Genomic DNA, 20,473 nt, shown 5'->3' with positions numbered 1-20,473 from the left:
CCTGTAAATACTGACACACTCCCGGGGACCCCTGGAAATACTGACACATTCCCAGCGACCCCTGTAAATACTGACACACTCCCGGGGACCCCCTGTAAATACTGACACACTCCCGGGGAGCCCCTGTAAATACTGACACACTCACGGGGACCCCTGTAAATACTGACACACTCCCGGGGAGCCCCTGTAAATGCTGACACACTCACGGGGACCCCTGTAAATATTGACACACTCCCGGGGAACCTCAGTAAATACTGACACACTCCCAGCAACCCTCTGTAAATACTGACACACTCCCGGGGACCCCCTTGTAAATACTGACACACTCCCGGGGACCCCCTTTTAAATACTGACACACTGCCAGCGACCCTTGTAAATACTGGCACACTCCCGGGGACCCCTTGTAAATACTAGCACACCCCCGGAGGCCCCCTGTAAATACTGACACACTTCCGGGGACTCCCTGTAAATACTGGCACACTCCCGTGGAACCCCAATAAATACTGACACATTCCCGGGGACCCCCCTGTAAATTATGACACACTCCCGGAGAACCCCTGTAAATACTGACACACTCCGGGGGACCCCCCCTGTAAATACTGACAGACTCCCGGGGACCCCCCCCTGTAAATACTAACACATTCCTGGGGACCGTCAGCAAATATTGACACAGGGATGCTTCACAATTATCGACACACCCGCCTGTCCTAAATTAATAAGCACAGAAGGGTGCAGATATCGCCTCACAGATGAACAGAAGTTTAATATCTAGGGGATCCCATAAGTTTGGTGGGTGAGGGGGGGGGTGCCGGAGGGAGGTGGGGGGGCTGCAGTTTGAAAAGCAAATCCACGTACAATGTGTGGGATCAGCCAATGGGAGGGTGCGGTGACATATACTGATTCAAAGTTAGGATCAAAATAGTGGAAAATGTTCCATTTCCCCGGCATTAACTGCTCTCACTTTGTACCTCACAAGCTGTGCCCATCTCGGTAAATCATAGAATGGAACCACAGAACGGTTACAGCACAGAAGGAGGCCATTCGGCCCGTCGAGCCCGTGCCGGCTCTCTGCAAGAGCACCTCAGCCAGTCCCACTCCCCCCGCCCTTTCCCCGTTGCCCTGCCATTTTTTTTCCTGCAGGTACTTATCCATCTCCCTTTTGAAAGCCGCGATTGAGTCTGCCTCCAGCACCCTCTCAGGCAGCGCATTCCAGATCCTAACCACTCGCTGCGCAAAAAAAATTTTTCCTCGTGTCGTCTTTGGTTCTTCTGCCAATCGCCTTAAATCTGTGTCCTCTGGTTCTCCACCCTTCCACCAATGGGAACAGTTTCTCTCTCTCTCTCTACTCTGTCCAGACCCCTCATGATTTTGAACACCTCGATCAAATCTCCTCTCAACCTTCTCTGCTCTAAGGAAATATGGAAGGGATTCAATGTGACTATTTTGACAAGCCAATCAGATTGAGGACATAAGAACATAAGAAATAGGAGCAGGAGTAGGCCATACGGCCCCTCGAGCCTGCTCCGCCATTCAATAAGATCATGGCCGATCTGATCATGGACTCAGCTCCACTTCCCTTCCCGCTCCCCATAACCCTTTATTCCCTTGTCGCTCAAAAATCTGTCTTTCTCCTTCTTAAATATATTCAATGACCCAGCCTCCACTGGGGCAGAGAATTCCATAGACCCAAGGGTAATATGCATCCCATCCCAGTGTACCAGACCGTTTGTAACCTTGTGGTCCTCTGTGACCCTGAGCTGATCTTCTGACCCCATCACCTCATATCCTCTCCCATCACCAAAACCGCCTTCTTCCACCTCCGTAACATGACTCGTCTCTACCCCTGCCTCAGCTCATCCGCTGCTGAAACACTAGCCCTTTGTTACCTCTAGGCTTGACTATTCCATTGCTCTCTTGGCCTGTATCCCACCTTTCGCCCTCCATAAACTTGAGCTCATCCAAAATTCTTCTGCCCCGTGTCCTAACTCTGACCGAGTCCCGCTCACCCATCACCCCCTGTGCTCGCTGCCCCGTGTCCTAACTTGCACCGAGTCCCGCTCACCCATCACCCCCTGTGCTTGCTGCCCCGTGTCCTAACTCGCACCGAGTCCCGCTCACCCATCACCCCCTGTGCTCGCTGACCCGTGTCCTAACTCGCACCAAGTCCCGCTCACCCATCACCCCCTGTGCTCGCTGCCCCGTGTCCTAACTCGCACCGAGTCCCGCTCACCCATCACCCCCTGTGCTCGCTGACCCGTGTCCTAACTCGCACCAAGTCCCGCTCACCCATCACCCCCTGTGCTCACTGACCTACATTGGCTCCCGGTTAAGCAACACCTCAATTTCAAAATTATCATCCTTGTTTACAAATCCCTCCATGGCCCTCACCCCTCCCTATCTCTGTAATCTCCTCCAGCCCCACAACCCCCCGAGATCTCTACGCTCCTCCAACTCTGTTCCCCTGCGCATCTCTGATTTTATTCGCTCCACATTCACTCCACCACCTTACGCTGTCTGTGGGCCCTAAACTCTGGAATTCCTTCTCCATCTCTCGCACCTCCTTCGAGACGCTCCTTAAAAACCTACCTTTTTGACCCAGCTTTTGGTCGCCTGTCCTAATTATCTCCTTATGCGGCTCGGTGTCAAATTTTGTTTGATAACGCCCATGTCAAGCGCCATGGGAGGTTTTGACTGCGTTAAAAGGCGCTATATAAATGCACATTGCTGTTGCTGTAGCCGGCCTCCTCCTACCTCCATGACCAGCTTCCCATTCTTGTAGACGGTGTTGTTGTTGACCATGCTGACAATGGCCACCCCCAGATTGCAGCGGATCCCGAAGGAGATGCAGAAGCCCAGGCCGCTCATCATGGCGATGAGGTAACGCTTCGGCAGCCCGAAGCAGGTGCAATCCAGGATAGGCTTCTGCTTCTCCGGCACTCCCACCGCTCGGCCCTCCTCGGTCAGCTCGATGGTCTCCCCGGCATTCTGCCGCTTCTCGAGGATTCTGTGCCGGTCGGGAAAGAACACGGGCATTAATGTTTTAGAGGAAAAACAGGTGGGTGCAGGAACAGAGGGACCTGGGGGCTCCAGTTTCAGCCGGGGCTCCGTGGGCAGCACTCTCGCCTCTGAGTCAGAAGTTTGTGCGTTCGAGTCTCACTCCAGGGACTTGAGCACATAAATCTAGGCCGACACTCCCAGTGCAGTGCTGAGGGAGTGCCGTGCTGTCAGAGGGGCAGTACTGAGGGAGCGCCGCACTGTTGGAGGGGCAGTACCGAGGGAGCGCTGCACTGTCGGAGGGGCAGTACTGAGGGAGCGCCGCACTGTCGGAGGAGCGGTACCGAGGGAGTGCCGCACTGTCGGAGGGGCAGTACTGAGGGAGCACCACACTGTTGGAGGGGCAGTACTGAGGGAGCGCCGCACTGTCGGAGGGGCAGTGCTGAGGGAGCGCCGCACTGTCGGAGGGGCAGTGCTGAGGGAGCGCTGGACTGTCGGAGGGGCAGTACTGAGGGAGCGCTGCACTGTTGGAGGGGCAGTACTGAGGGAGCGCTGCACTGTCGGAAACATAGAAAACATAGAAAATAGGTGCAGGAGTAGGCAAATCAGCCCTTCAAGCCTGCACCACCATTCAATCTGATCATGCAACTTCAATACCCCATTCCTGCTTTCTCTCTATACCCCTTGATCCCTTTAGTCGTAAGGGCCACATCTAACTCCCTTTTGAATATATCTAACGAACTGGTCTCAACAACTCTCTGCGGTAGAGAATGCCACAGGTTCACAATTCTCTGAGTGAAGAAGTTTCTCCTCATCTCGGTCCTAAATGGCTTACCCCTTATCCTTAGACTGTGACCCCAGGGGCAGTGCTGAGGGAGTGCCGCACTGTCGGAGGGGCAGTACTGAAGGAGCGCTGTACTGTCGGAGGGGCAGTGCTGAGGGAGTGCTGCACTGTCAGCGGGGCGGTACTGAGGAAGTGCTGCACTGTCGGAGGGGCAGTGCTGAGGGAGTGCCGCACAGTCGGAGGGACAGTGCTGAGGGAGTGCTGCACTGTCGGAGGGGCGGTACTGAGGGAGTGCTGCACTGTTGGAGGGGCAGTGCTGAGGGAGTGCTGCACTGTCGGAGGGGCAGTGCTGAGGGAGTGCTGCAATGTCGGAGGTGCCGTCTTTCACATGAGACATCAAACCGAGGTCCCGTCTGCTCTCTCAGATGGATGTAAAAAGTCCTGTGGCACTATTTCAAAGAAGAGCAGGGGAGTGCCCCCGGTGTCCTGGGGCCAATATTTATCCCTCAATCAACATCATTGAAACAGATTATCTGGTCATTATCACATTGCTATTTGCCGTTAACAAATTAGCTGCCGTGTTTCCCACAAGGTGCCACATAAAAGGTTACTGCAGAAGATAAAAGTTCACGGGGTTGGGGGTAATATATTAGCATGGATAGAGGATTGGCTAACTAACAGAGAACAGAGAGTCGGGATAAATGTTTCATTCTCTGGTTGGTAACCAGTAACTAGTGGGGTGCCGCAGGGATCAGTGCTGGGACCCCAACTATTTACAATCTATATTAACGACTTGGAAGAAGGGACCGAGTGTAATGTCGGCAAGTTTGCTGATGATACAAAGATGGGAGGAAAAGCCACGTGTGAGGAGGACACAAAAAATCTGGAAAAGGACATAGACAGGCTAAGTGAGTGGGCAAAAATTTGGCAGATGGAGTATAATGTTGGAAAGTGTGGGGTCATGCACTTTGGCAGAAAAAAAATCAAAGAGCAAGTTATTATTTAAATGGAGAAAGATTGCAAAGTGCCGCAGTACAGCGGGACCTGGGGGTACTTGTGCATGAAACACAAAAGGATAGTATGCAGGTACAGCAAGTGATCAGGAAGGTATCTTGGCCTTTATTGCGAAGGGGATGGAGTATAAAAGCAGGGAAGTCTTTCTACAGTTGTACAGGGTATTGGTGAGGCCACACCTGGAATACTGCGCGCAGTTTTGGTTTCCATATTTACGAAAGGATATACTTGCTTTGGAGGCAGTTCAGAGAAGGTTCACTCGGTTGACTCTGGGGATGAGGGGTTGACTTCTGAGGAAAAGTTGAGTAGGTTGGGCCTCTACTCATTGGAATTCAGAAGAATGAGAGGTGATCTTATCGAAACATATAAGATTATGAGGGGGCTTGACAAGGTGGATGCAGAGAGGCTGTTTCCACTGATGGGGGAGACTAGAACTAGACGGCACGATCTTAGAATAAGGGGCCACCCATTTAAAACTGAGATGAGGAGAAATTTCTTCTCTCTTGTAAATCTGTGGAATTCGCTGCCTCAGAGAGCTGTGGAAGCTGGGACATTGAATAAATTTAAGACAGAGATAGACAGTTTCTTAACCGATAAGGGGTTATGGGGAGTGGGCGGGGAAGTGGACCTGAGTCCATGATCGGATCAGCCATGATCGTATTAAATGGCGGAGCAGGCTCGAGGGGCCGAATGGCCGACTCCTGCTTCTATTTCTTATGTTATGTTTTTATTACAACAGTGACTATACTCTAAAAAGTACTTCATTGGCTGTAAAGTGCTTTGAGATGTCCAGTGATCGTGTTAGGTGCTATATAAATGCAAGTGTTTCTTTGTTTTTCATGTACAAAAATCATTGAATGTGGCAGGATGAGTCGATAAAGCTGGTTAAATTAAAATGCAAATGGCTTTATAATTAGAGAGTGCAAAAGCAAGGAAGTTATTGTGTTGTGTCCAATTCTGGGCATCATCATCATAGGCAGTCCCTCGAACGAGGATGACTTGATTCCACACCAAAAGGGATGAGTTCACTGCTGTTTCAGTGGAGGACCCGATATTCCAGGCCTGAACCCCAGGGGTGGAAGATGCCTGTGCGTGGATTTTTTTAAGGTGGGGTGACCATTGCACACCAGCCACCACACGGGCTTGACAGAGCTCGGTCTTGGTCCAGTGGCAAGGGTTAACCAGGACGACGGGAGACCTGCTCTGCTTAGCATTCTGGGCACCGCACTTACGAAGGATGTCAAGGTCTTGGTGATGCTGCGTAGAAGATTTATTGGAAGGGATGAGGGACTGGAGAGACTGGGGGAAATGGGATTGTCTTCCTTCGAGCAGAGAAGTTTAAAGGGAGATATAATAGAGGTGTGCAAAATGATGAGGGATTTTAATACAGTAACTAGGGAGAAGCCGTTCCCAGTGGCAGGCGGGTCAGTAACCAGAGGACACAGATTGAAGGTAATTGAGAAAAGAACCAGAGGGGGAGATGGGAGGAATTGTTTTATTTTTACGCAGCGAGTTGTTGTGATCTGGAACGCGCTGCCTGAAAGGGCGGTGGGAGCAGATTCAATAGTAACTTTCAGAAGGGAATTGGATCAATACTTGAAAGAGAAAAATTTGCAGGGCTATGGGGAAAGAGCGGAGCGGGTGCGGGGGGTGGGGGGGCGGGGAAGGGGACGGGTGGAGAGGCAGGAGGAGTGGGACTAATTGGATCCAAAGACCCGGCACAGACACGATGGGTCGAATGGCAAGGCCACCAATGGTGGGCAAGGGGAGCGGATGATGCCCAAAGGTCCAGAGTCAGAGGAACAAAGAGTTTGGGCGTGAGGTATGGGGGCAGAGATTCTAGGACCTGAACTGTTACCCAGATTACTCCGCACAGACCAGGGAATCAAACCTTCTGGGAATGAATTTTACAACAATGACAACTTGTATTTATATAGCTCCCTTAACGTAGTGAAATGTCCCAAGGCGCTTCATAGGAGCGATTATGAGATAAAAGGTTTGCCACCAAGCTGCATAAAGAGAAATTAACGCAGGTGGTGGGTTTTAAGGAGCGTCTTGAAGGAGGAAAGAGAAGTAGAGAGGTAGAGAGGTTTAGGGAGGGAGTTCCACAGCTTAGGGCCCAGGCAACAGAAGGCACGGCCACCGATGGAGGAGCGATTATAATCAGGGATGCTCAAGTGGGCAGAATTAGAGGAGTGCAGACATCTCGGGGGGGTTGTGGGGCTGGAGGAGATTACAGAGATAGGGAGGGGCGAGGGCCATGGAGGGATTTGAAAATAAGGATGAGAATTTTGAAATCGAGGCGTTGCTTAACCGGGACATGGACAGCTGAGTTTAGGATCACCTCGGGTTTACGTAGAATTACACAGAATGTAAGGCACAGAAACAGGACATTAGACCCGGCTGGTCCATGTCGGTGTTTATGCTCCACTCGAGCTTCCTCCCATTCTGCTTCAACCAACCCCATCGCCACATCCTTCTATTCCTTTCTCCATCGTGTTTATCCAGCTTCCCCTTAAATAGATCGATACTATTCGCCTCAACCACTCCCTGTGGCAACGAGTTCCACATTCTCACCACTCTCTGGGTAAAGAAGTTTCTCCTGAATTCCCCATTAGATTTATTAGTGACTGTCTTATATTTATGGCCCCTAGTTCTGGTCTCCCCCACAAGTGGAAACACCTTCTCTACGTCTACCTTATCAAATCCCTTCATTATTTTAAAAACCTCTGCTAAAAAAAAAAAGAAATACTTATATAGCGCCTCTCATGATCACCGGATGTCTCAAAGCGCTTTACAACCAATAATGTACTGTTGGAGTGTAGTCACTGTTGTAATGTGTGAAACGCGGCAGCCAATTTGTACACAGCAAGCTCCCACACACAGCAATGTGATAATGACCAGATAATCTGTTTTTGTTATGTTGATTGAGGGATAAATATTGGCCCCGGGACACCGGAGATAACTTCCCCTGCTCTTCTTCAAAGTAGTGGCCGTGGGATCTTTGACATCCACCTGAGAGAGCAGACGGGGCTTCAGTTTAATGTCACATCCGAAAGACGGCACCTCCGACAGTGCGGCGCTCCCTCAGCACTGCCCCTCCGACAGTGCGGCACTCCCTCAGCTCTGCACTGGGAGTATCAGCCTAGATTTTTGTTCTCAAGTTCCTGGAGTGGGACTTGAACTGACGACCTTCTGACTCAGAGGCGAGAGTGCTGCCCACTAAGCCACGGCCAACACTAAATCTCGCACCCTGCTGTAATATAGAGCTGCCCTAGTGGGCTACTGTGATAATGCAACTGCTGCTGTAAATACAATAAAGGTCACATGATGTATTGGAGCCATCTTGTGTTGTGTTTGTTGGTGATGTCGTAAAGAATATATCGCCCCCCCTACCCCCGCCTCCCACCAGTCTTCTTTCTTTTAGAGGTCACCGAGGAGTTCAAATCAGTTTGCTTAACAATAGTTTGCAATCCATAACATTGGCGGTTAGGATCAGGCGAGAGGTGAGGACAAAGTGAAGCACAGTTTCAACGTGCTATTAATGTCACGAGAACAACCGGTTTCAGCTGGAGCCCAGAGTAAACTCCGAGCGGAATCTATTTATGGCAGGAATAATCAATCTTGATAAATGCAAGACTGCTTTGCAAAGACACGCCGGGCCTTAATCAGGATTAAGGATGGATCAAGGCTTTGGTGAGACTGCAGATAAAAATATCCACCTGCTAAATACTTACAGCGCAGCACGGCCCACCTAACCGTTGATTCAGCAACTGCGGCTAAAGAAAGCCAAGAGAATACACTGGAGCAATCCACGTTCAACGGATCACCCTCCGCCATTTCTGTCACCTCCAGCGTGATCCCACCACCAATCACATCATCCCCTCCCCTCCCCTCCCCTCTCAGCGTTCCGAAGGGACCGCTCCCTCCACGACACCCTGGTCCATTCCGCAGTCACCCCCAGCACCCCCCTCCCCTTCCCACGGCACCTTCCCGTGCAGCCGCGGGAGATGCAACACCTGCCCTTGTACCCCCTCCCTTCCCACTGTCCAAGGCCCCAAACACTCCTTCCAGGTGAAACAGCAATTTACTTGTACTGCTTTATTTAATATACTGTATTCGCTGCTCACGATGTGGTCCCCTCTACACTGGGGAGACCAAGCGTAGATTGGGGTGACCGCTTTGGGGAACACCTCCGTTCAGTCTGTAAGCGTGACCCCCCGAGCTTCCGGTCGCCTGTCGCTTTAATTCCCCGCTCCCACTCCCACTCCGACCTCTCCGTCCTCGGCCTCCTACACTGTTCCAACGAAGCTCAACGCAAGCTCGAGGAACAGCGCCTCATCTTTCGTTTAGGCACTTTACAGCCTTCTGGACTCAACATCGAGTTGAACAATTTCAGACCGTAACCCCTGCCCCTATTGTCCTCCCATTCCAACTTTTCTTTTAACCCCTACCCAGATCTTAAATATTTTTTTTTCTCTCTCTGTTTCCAGTGGCATCTGCTAATCATTCCGCCATTCACACCCTATCAAGACTAACCTTTTTCTAACTGCTGCCATCACCATCGCAAGTCGGCCCAACATCCCTTGTGTCTCTCTAATCTCTCCTGTCTTCCACCCTATCACAGACCTTCCCTTTTGTTCTTTCCTCCCCTCCCCCTTTCAGTGCTGAAGAATCCGTTCTATTCGAACATTCGTCACTTCTGACGAAAGGGTCATCGACCTGAAACGTTAACTCTGTTTCTCTCTCCACAGAGACTGCCTGACCCGCTGGGATTTCCAGAATTTTCTGTTTTTATTATAAACTGGAACACAGTCTGATTTCCGGATGATCGGGCTGCCTCTCAACACCATTTGGCAATGAATCGCTGATGCTGTACAGGCCGTAGAATCATAGAATAGTTGCAGCACAGAAAGAGGCCATTCGGCCCGTCGAGCCCGTGCCGGCTCTCTTCAGCCAGTCCCATTACCTTTGATTCTTCTACTAATCGCCTTAAATCTGTGTCCCTCTGGTTCTCGACCCTTCCACCAATGGGAACAGTTTCTCCCTATCTACTCTGTCCAGACCCCTCATGATTTTGAACACCTCGATCAAATCTCCTCTCGACCTTCTCTGCTCCGAGGAGAACAACCCCAGCTTCTCCAGTATATCCACGTCACTGAAGTCCCTCATCCCTGGAGCCATTCTTATAAATTGTTTCTGCTCCCTCGCTAAGGCCTTCACATCCTTCCTAAAGTGTGGTTGCCCAGAATTGGACACAATACTCCAGTTGAGGGTGAACCAGTGTTTTAAACAACAAGAACGTATATTTATATAGCACCTTTACCATAGTGAAATGTCCCAAGGTGCTTCACGGCAGTATTATCAGATAGAGGTTCATGATAACTTTCTTGCTTTTGTACTCTATGCCTCTATTTATGAAGCCCAGGATCCCATATGCTTTTTTAACCGCTTTCGCAACCTGCCCTGCCACCTTCAACGATTTATGTACATGCACCCAGAGGTCTCTCTGTTCGTGCACCCACTTTAGAATTGAAAAGCAATCCAGTGGGAATGAATGGGAAGGTGTTTGGTCCATTGGAATGTAACAGTGGGAGTGAATGGGAAGGGGTTTGGGTCCATTGGAATGCAATACAGTGGGAATGAATGGGAAGGGGTTGGTCCATTAGAATGTAACAGTGGGAGTGAATGGGAAGGAGTTTGGTTCTTTGGAATGTAACAGTGGGAGTGAATGGGAAGGAGTTTGGGTCCATTAGAATGTAACAGCGGGAGTGAATGGGAAAGGGTTGGTCCATTAGAATGTAACAGTGGGAGTAAATGGGAAGGAGTTTGGTCCATTGGAATGTAACAGTGGGAGTGAATGGGAAGGAGTTTGGTTCTTTGGAATGTAACAGTGGGAGTGAATAGGAAAGGGTTGTTCCATTGGAATGTAACAGTGGGAGTAAATGGGAAAGGGTTGCTCCATTAGAATGTAAACAGTGGGAGTGAATGGGAAGGGGTTTGATCCATTGCAGATTCTGAGTCATTGGCAAGAGGTTTGCGAATTCGAATCCGATAATATGGGAGGAGCACGCCCTCAAAAACAAATCCCAGTGTAAAGCACACAAAAGCAAAATACTGCGGATTCTGGGATCTGAAATAAAAACAGAAAATGCTGGAAATCCCAGCGGGTCGGGCAGCATCTGTGGAGAGAGAAACAGAGTTAACGTTTCGGGTCGATGACCCTTCGTCAGAACTGGGAAAGTTCGTGATATAACAGGTTCTTCAGGAAGTGCAGGTGCAGGGAAAGGGGGAGGGGAGGAAAGAACAAAAGGGAAGGTCTATGATCGGGTGGAAGGCAGGAGAGATTAGAGAGACAAAAGGGGCAATGGGCAAAAATGAGATGGTAATGGGACAAGCTAAGAAACAAAAGATGCGTCTAGAGAGGGTGTGAATGGCGGAATCATCACCAACCGCCGTGGGAAGGAGAAAAAAATGGGGGAGGGGTTTTGTAAAAAATAAAAGGGAAAACAATATGGGGGCGGTTACACTCTGAAATTGTTGAACTCGATGTTGAGTCCAGAAGGCTGTAAAGTGCTGAATCGAAAGATGAGGTGCTGTTTCTCGAGCTTGCGTTGAGCTTCACTGGAACAGTGTAGGAGGCTGAGGACGGAGAGATCAGAGTGGGAGTGGGCGGTAAAGCGTGTTGGGTGGGCGTATCTTTGCAGTAGTGGAGCTACCCGATTGGTACGAATGACACTGTAGCTTTCTGAGCATTCACTCTGCATCTGGCACAACTGCCACAATGTTTAAGGGGTGTATCTTACCAAACAAAGACAGATAATTATTAATCTTGTCAAACACCAATGTCACAAACGTGTACCCGTGAGTTACAAGTCCAGCAAGGGTGAACACCTGTTCTACACCCCAAATCCTCCAGCCATGTTAGAGGGAGTAATGTATTTGCTTCATGGATTCTTTGCTTAAGAATTCCTAACAACACATTGTTATTAAGAACTGGTTGGTTTATTAGCAAAGGTTTTACAATCACACTGCACATTACCAGTTCATCCACTGGGCTCACAATTGCATAAGAATATAAGAACATTAGAATTAGGAGCAGGAGTAGGCCATTCGGCCCCTTGAGCCTGCTCCACCATTCAATGAGATTGTGGCTGATCTTCTACCTCAACTCCACTTTCCTGCACTGTCCCCATAGCCCTTAATATTCAAAAATCTATCAATCTCCGTCTTGAATATACTCAAAGACTGAGCCTCCACAGCCCTATGGGGTAGAGAATTCCAAAGATTCACCACCCTCTGAGTGAAGGAATTCCTCCACATCTCAGTCCTAAATGGTCGACCCCTTATTCTGAGACTGTGACCCCTGGTTCTAGACTCCCCAGCCCAGGGGAAACATCCTCCCTGCATCTACCTTGTCAAGACCTGTAAAAATTTTGTATGTTTCAATAAGACCATAAGAACATCGATCAAAAATCTGTCTATCTCCGCCTTAAATATATTCAATGACCCAGCCTCCACAGCTCTCTGGGGCAGAGAAGTCCACAGATTTACAACCCTTTGAGAGAAGAAATTTCTCCTCATTTCAGTTTTAAATGGGCAGCTCCTTATTCTGAGACTATGCCCCCTAGTTTTAGTTTCCCCTATGAGTGGAAATATACTCTCTGCATCCACCTTGTCGAGCCCCCTCATTATCTTATATGCTTTGATAAGATCACCTCTTATTCTTCTGAACTCCAATGAGTAGAGACCCAACATACTCAACCTATCTTCATAAGTCAAGCCCCTCGTCTCCGGAATCAACATTGTGAACCTCTGAACAGCCTCCAATCCTTCCTTAAATACAGAGGCCAAAACTGTACGCAGTACTCTAGGTGTGGCCTCACCAATACCCTGTACAGTTGTAGCAGGACTTCTCTGATTTTATATTCTATCCCCCTTGCAATAAAGGCCAACATTCCATTTGCCTTCCTGATTATTTGCTGTACCTGCATACTAACTTTTTGTGTTTCATGCACCTCTCATTCTTCTAAACTCTAGAGAATATAGGCCTAGTCTACTCAATCTCTCATCACAAGACAATCCCCCCCATCCCAGGGATCAGTCTGGTGAACCTTTGTTGCACTCCCTCAATAGCAAGTATATCCTTCCTTCGGTAAGGAGCCCAAAACTGCACACAATACTCCAGGTGTTGTCTCACCAGGGCCTATACAATTGCAATAAGATGTCTTTACTCTTATACTCAAATCCTCTTGTAATAAAGGCCAACATATCATTTGCTTTCTTAATTGCTTGCTGTACCTGCATGTCAACTTTCAGTGATTCGTGTACAAGGACACCACTTTCATCCACTGGGCTCACAACTGCATACCTCATCATGGCTGACCTAAACCCAACTGACTGGGGCTTCATTAAGTCTTGTGACCATCACGTGACTGGCTATGCCACTCACAATGCAACAGCTCTACAAACCCGTGAGCATACTCACAGGTGCATACAGTACCAGCATTGTTTTGTGCGACTAATGTATCTGTTTTGGACAGTTATGGCCATAAGGCAGCAGAGCTCAGCATAAGGAGCATGAGACTCTGAGGGGGCGAGGCATTATCCTTTCAGAAAAAAATCACTGGTGAAGAACCAAATATTTTTACCGTAGCAGAGATGCCTATATTTGGACATAGACCTAATCACCCCGTGAGATCATCACTGCATCATTTTAAGTTGTGAAACTACCCTGGAGTTCTATGTAACTGTCCTCTTCCAGGGTCATTTCACATATCCATTATGTCAACGTAATTCAAAGAGATCACAGATACACTTCATCACTCTATCAAATTACACAAACTAGGGTTGTATTCCCTGGAATTTAGAAGGTTACGTGGTAATTTGATCAAAGTTTTCAAGATATTAACAGATAGGGTAGATAGAGAGAGACTATTCTGTTGATTGGGGAGTCTAGGGCTAGGGGGCATAATTTAAAAATTAGAGCCAGACCTTTCAGGAAGTTAGGAAACACTTCTACACACGGAGGGTGGTAGAGGTTTGGAACTCTCTTCTGCAAACGGCAGTTGATGTTCGATCAATTGTTAATTGTAAATCTGAGATTTTTGTTAACCAAAGGTGTTAAGGGATATGGTCCAAAGGCGTGTTTAGGGAGTTAGGTCACAGATCAGCCATGATCTCATTGATGGCGGAACGGGCTCGAGGGGCTGAATGGCCTAGTCCTGTTCCGATGCTCTAAAGATGATTTTCAAATACTTAATTTCCTTAACTTTCATTCAGATTCTACGCCACAATTGGGCTCTGGATATATTTGACTGACCACATGCACTGCCCAGAATCTACTTCCAGAGGAACGATTTCCATTCACCGAATATATATAAATGTCAACTATCTTGTGAAGACCTTAGAGAGGGTGCAGAAAAGATTGACGAGAATGGTTCCAGGGATGAGGGACTTCAGTTACGTGGATAGACTGGAGAAGCTGAGGTTGTTCTCCTTGGAGCAGAGAAGGTTGAGAGGAGATTTGATCGAGGTGTTCAAAATCATGAGGGGGTCAAGACACGAGTAGATAGAAAGAAACTGTTCCCATGGGCGGAAGGGTCGAGAAGCAGAGGGACACAGATTTCAGGCGATTGGCAAAAGAACCAAAGGCGACACGAGGAAAAACTTTTTTACGCAGCGAGTGGTTAGGATCTGGAATGCACTGCCTGAGAGGGTGGTGGAGGCAGACTCAATCACGGCTTTCAAAAGGGAATTGGATAAGTACCTGAAGGAAAATAAATTGTAGGGGTACGAGGAAAGGGCGGGGGAGTGGGACTGGCTGAAGTGCTCTTGCAGAGAGCCAGCACGGGCTCGACGGGCTGAATGGCCTCCTTCTGTGCTGAAACGATTCTATGATTCTATCTTGGCTGAACACATAACTCATTCCTACGCTGCAAATCTGACCTGCCCAGAATATTGAAGAGAGATGACATGGATGGCTTCTGAGAGACCTTGGATATGACATTAAGATGTAGCTGATGAATTCCAAAACATTATCCAGAGCACGATACAATTTGGAACATAAAGCAGTGACCTATCCTAGAATCTTACAGCACAGAAAGGGAGGCCATTTTGCCCCTTGTTCCTGTGCCGGCTCTTTGAAAGAACGATCCAATTAGTCCCACTCCCCCCTGCTATATCTTACAGCGTGTTGAAAGCACACATCCGGTGTCTGGGACATTTGTAGGTTGTACTGCAGTCTGTACCACAAGAGCTGAGCAAATTATTCATGATAAGCTGCATTCTGCATGAATCAGCCACACAGTGCGGAATCAGAGCAAAGCTGCAAGGGGAAGGATTTAGAGGAAAGTCTGAGTCATGCAGAGAGCTGAGCCACAGCCTTCTGCTCAAATGCAGGCAATGCAACTTGCAGTAGTCTAGAAATAATAGCAGATCTTAACCAGGGTCATCCGTCAAGTGTCAGCTGTGGCTCAGTGGGCAGCACACTCACCTGAGTCAGAAGGCTGTGGGTTCAAGTCCCACTCCAGAGACTTGAGCACAGAAATCCAGGCTGATCCTCCCAGTGCAGTGCTGAGGGGGTGCTGCACTGTCGGAGGTGCTGTCTTTTGCATGAGAAGTTAAACCGAGGACCCGACTGCTCTCTCAGGTGAAAGATTCCACGGCACTATTTTGAAGACGAGCAAGGGAGTTCTCCCCGGTGTCCTGGCCAATATTTATCCCTCAATCAACTTTAAGATGTGAAATATGGTTCCTCTTTTTAGGATACACCGTTCCGAGTACAGTAAAAGAAAGAATACAATTGAACAACAACGTAGCCATACAGAGTCTACACTCTATTACAAAGCAGCGCAAAGAGCCAGTACTCCAAGAACGAACAGGTATAGAGTCTGCACTCCAAGACAGAAAAGGAATAGAGCACTGGATTCTCGGTTGTCTATAGACTAGGATAGCGGCCAGAGAGGGCATTAATGGGAGCGTTAGAGCTTAGCGACCGAGCACACAGCTATTAACGCCCCGATCGAAAATTCATGAGTGGCTCACCGATGGTGCAAACCATTAGCGCCTGGCTGCTGACGATCACCCCAATCATGACCTAATTCTGGTGCAACGCCCGCGCTTGCGCCCTGGTCGGTAAATTTGGTGTGCCTGCCAATAACAACGTCTGGGAAAACAGTCGGTACGGGCTTGCAGAGTCGTTAACTGGCGGCTACTTAAAGGGATGAGGAAGCGCTTCCCTGGGAGGTCACAGTCAGTGCAAGGTTTACACACAGCACGGTGCGTGAGCCTCCCAGTCTGCAGCGGCAGACAGATTCAAAACAAGTGGATTTGAAAACTTTAATCGATGCATTACTATGCTACGCCTTTAAGAGTCATTTTTACCAGGATCTGATGCAGAGTTCCATGCAGGCGCAATGGGCCCGCAAAATGTACCTACCAAACTTTCGTTATCATCGCCCCAGCTCTGGTGTGCAATGGCTGATTTAGCGTCCCCATCAGCTCTTCGACTGAATCGGATGAATTTCTGGGCGGGAGGCGCAAACATTTTCAAGGCGCTAAAATTACCGCTCCGCCTGGATTAACGCCGCAACAGAGGCCCGACCGAATTTCTCCCTCAAAGAGTCTACACTCCATTACAGAGCAGGAATAGAGAGTCTACACTCCAATATAGAGCAGGAATAGAGAGTCTACACTCCGATACAGAGCAAGAATAGAGTCTACACTCCGATACAGAGCAGGAATAGAGAGTCTACACTCCGATATAGAGCAGGAATAGTGAGTCTACACTCCGATACAGAGCAAGAATAGAGTCTACACTCCGATATAGAGCAGGAATAGTGAGTCTACACTCCGATACAGAGCAGGAATAGAGAGTCTACACTCCGATATAGAGCAAGAATAGTGAGTCTACACTCCGATACAGAGCAGGAATAGAGAGTCTACACTCCGATATAGAGCAGGAATAGAGAGTCTACACTCCATTACAGAGCAGGAATAGAGAGTCTACACTCCAATACAGAGCAGGAATAGAGAGTCTACACTCGGATACAGAGCAGGAATAGAGAGTCTACACTCCGATACAGAGCAGGAATAGAGTCTACACTCCGATACAGAGCAGGAATAGAGAGTCTACACTCCAATATAGAGCAGGAATAGAGAGTCTACACTCCGATACAGAGCAGGAATAGAGTGTCTTCACTCCGATACAGAGCAGGAATAATGTCTACACTCCAATGCAGAACAGGAATAGAGAGTCTACACTCCGATACACAGTAGGAATAATGTCTACACTCCGATATAGAACAAAATAAATCAATTTTACATATTGATTCGGACTGAGAGTCCGACAAACTGGCTTATTTTTGGGGGCAGGTACGTATGAGTGCCCACATTTATGCACCTGTATATAGAAACCACATTGCCTTTCATTCCATAAATAAGGTTTTCATCTGAATTACATACTTATAATTGTCTGATGATGTGCTGGTGGCCATTTTGAATACAGAGCCCTCCTCAGTGACTTTCTGTATCGGGAGTCTACACGCAATCCTTTGTTCCCATTCTTGTTGCTGTTGCTGTTTCAAAATCCTGCAACGCCCTATCTAACAGTATCCAGAAATTATTTTCCCCACACGGCCCACATCTCGAAAAATGATTCAAAAAATCAATGTCACTGCTGGTGGTACCTGACGATGTAATGAAGAGGCGATTGCACCTGAAGTGACTGCTCCTGTCGTGAATAAAAGTCACAGAACATGCGGAATAGCCTACACCTGTTCGTGTGCTGCTGTTTAAAATGCCGCAGTTACATTGTGTGCTCTGATCATTGTCTGTTTCCCTCAGCCATGAGGCTCAAACATATGCCCTTCGCTGTATTATTTGCTGTCTTTAATTAATCTTGTTTTAAATTCTAGCTCGAGATATGGTCCTCTCATGTGGACATGAAAGAAACCCATGGCACTATTTCGAAGAGGAGCAGGGGAGTTCTCCCCGATGCCCTGGCCAATAGTTATCCCTCAACTATCATCATAAAAACAGATTACCTGATCATTATATCATAGCATTCGTGGGACCTTGCTGTGCGCAAATTGGCTGCTGCATTTCCTACAACAGTGGTGACACTGCAAAAAAATGACTTAATCAGCTGTAGAGAACTTTGGGAGGTCCTGAGATCATGAAAGGTACTATATAAATATAAGTTGTTTCTTTACTTCAGAATTACTCCAGTTTCCACCCTTATGAATAACAAACTCACAGAGATAGTTGACAATTTCAACTAGGTGCTTGATACACAGCTCAGATACCTCTGAAGGAGAGATAGCCTCTGAAGTTGATGAATAGATTTCCCCAGAGCTGTTCTGTCATCTCTTGATCAGAACATGTGGGTCAAAAATCCCATTTTTCTAAAGTACACATTCTTGAAATATTGACTTCAGTGGCAGGGCCAGCATTAATTGCCCATCCCTAATTGCCCTTGAGAAGGTGGTGGTGAGCCGTCTTCTTGAACTGCTGCAGTCTGTGTGGTGAAGGTCTCATAGAATTATAGAAAATTACAACGCAGAAGGAGGCCATTTGGCCCATCATGTCTGTGCCAGTCGAAAAAGAGCTACCCAGCCTAATCCCACCTTCCAGCACTAGGTCTGTAGCCCTGTAGGTTATGGCTTTTTAAGTGCACGTACAAGTACTTTTTAAACGTGATGAGGGTTTCTGCCTCTGCCACCCTTTCAGGCAGTGTGTTCCAGACCCCACCACCCTCTGGGTGAATTTATTTGTCCTCATTTCCCCTCTAATCCTTCTACTAACTACTTTAAATCTGTCCTTGGTTATTGATCCCTCTGCTAAGGGAAATAGGTCCTTCCTGTCCACTCTAGGCCCCTCATCATTTTATACACCTCAACTAAATCTCCCCTCAGCCTTCTCTGTTCCAGCCTATCCAATCTTTTCTCATAGCTAAAATCTTCCAATCCTGGCAACATCCTCATAAATCTCCTCTGCACCCTTTCCAGTGCAATCGCATCCTTCGTATAATGTGGTGACAAGAACTGCCCGCAATACCCAAGCTGCTGCCTGACTAGTGTTTAATACAATTCTATCATAACTTCCCTGCTCTTGTATTCTATGCCTCAGCTAATACAGGAAAACATAGAAACATAGAAATATAGAAAATAGGTGCAGGAGCAGGCCATTCGTCCCTTCGAGCCTGCACGCCATTCAATATGATCATGGCTGATCATGCAACTTCAGTACCTCACTCCCGCCTTCTCCCAATACCCCCTGATCCCCTTAGCCATATGGGCCACATCTAACTCCCTCTTGAATATATCCAATGAACTGGACTCCACAACTTTCTGTGGTAGAGAATTCCACGGGTTCACAATTCTCTGAGTGAAAAAGTTTCTCCTCATCTCAGTCCTATATGGCTTACCCCTTATCCTTAGACTGTGACCCCTGGTTCTGGACTTCCCCAAGATCGGGAACATTCTTCCTGCATCTAACCTGTCCAATCCCGTCAGAATTTTATATGTTTCTATGAGATCCTCTCTCATTCTTCTAAATTCCAGTGAGTATAAGCCTAGCCGATCCATTCTTTCTTCATATGTCAGTCCTGCCATCCTGGGAATTAGTCTGGTGAACCTTGGCTGCACTCCATCAATAACAAGCACGTCCCTCCTCAGATTAGCAGACCAAAAGTGCACACAATACTCAAGGTGTGGTCTCACCAAGGCCCTGTACAACTGCAGTAAGACCTCCCTGCTCCTATACTCAATTCCTCTTGCTATGGAGGCCAACATGCCATTTGCTTTCTTTACTGCCTGCTGTACCTGCATGCCAAATTTCAATGATTGATGTACCATGACACCCAGGTCTCATTGCAACTCCCCTTTTACTAATCTGTCACCATTCAGATAATATTCTGCCTTCGTGTTTTTGCCATCAAAGTGTATAACCTCGCGTTTATCCACATTCGGTATGCCTTTTTAACTACCTTATCGACCTGTACCTTTAAGGATCTGTGGATATGCACTCCAAGGTCCCTCTGTTCCTCTACACCACTCAGTATCCTCCCATTTATTGTGTATTCTCTTGCCTTGTTGCCCCTCCCCAAATGCATTATCTCACACTTTTCATGTGCTCCCACAGTGCTGTTAGGGAGGGAGTTCCAGGATTGTGACCCAGCGGCGATGAAGGAACTGGCAGCCAAACTCCGATTAAACAAGCGTGCAGCGTTACTTTAATTACTACAGGGTTCAATGCTTATGTCACCACATTAATTCAGCCAGCATATGTCAAGCACATAATAAAATATGTCCCAATAAATCACACTAATGAACTGTTTTCGTGTTTTCTCCTCAGTGGCATACGCATTTAAACAGTTCTCTTGAGAGTGAATTACAACTATTTTAGTTTTACAACTATTTTAGTAAGAGTGAGTTACAGGCAGGAATCTAATTGCGGGGTTTGGCGCGATTATATCTAGAATGAAGGACCCTTGGAGTGGGTCAGAGATGGGAATCTAATTGAAGGTTTGAGATGATTGATATGGAGAATGACGGATATCTGGGAGTGGGTTGCAGGCTGAGATCTAATTGAGGGTATTGGATGGCTGATATATAAACAAGGGATGCTCAGAAGTGGGTCCCAGGCTGCAATTTAACAAAGGGGGTTGGATTTACAAGA

At 47.8% G+C, this 20,473-nt stretch overlaps 1 protein-coding gene across 1 annotated transcript in view; it reads right to left on the bottom strand.

Annotated features, from left to right (window-relative positions):
* The window catches only part of LOC139230294 (vesicular glutamate transporter 1-like), a 98,520-nt gene that overhangs the window by 51,836 nt on the left and 26,211 nt on the right, over positions 1-20,473 (bottom strand). Inside the window, exon 3 of the mRNA XM_070862122.1 lies at positions 2,752-3,004. Within this exon, the coding sequence (XP_070718223.1) occupies positions 2,752-3,004 (253 nt within the window). The remainder of the gene's footprint in view (positions 1-2,751; positions 3,005-20,473) is intronic.

Source organism: Pristiophorus japonicus, chromosome 19, assembly GCF_044704955.1.
Source record: "Pristiophorus japonicus isolate sPriJap1 chromosome 19, sPriJap1.hap1, whole genome shotgun sequence".
Taxonomy (NCBI): domain Eukaryota; kingdom Metazoa; phylum Chordata; class Chondrichthyes; family Pristiophoridae; genus Pristiophorus; species Pristiophorus japonicus.
Note: the sequence above shows the minus strand (reverse complement) of the source record. Positions and strands in the feature narration are given on the sequence as shown.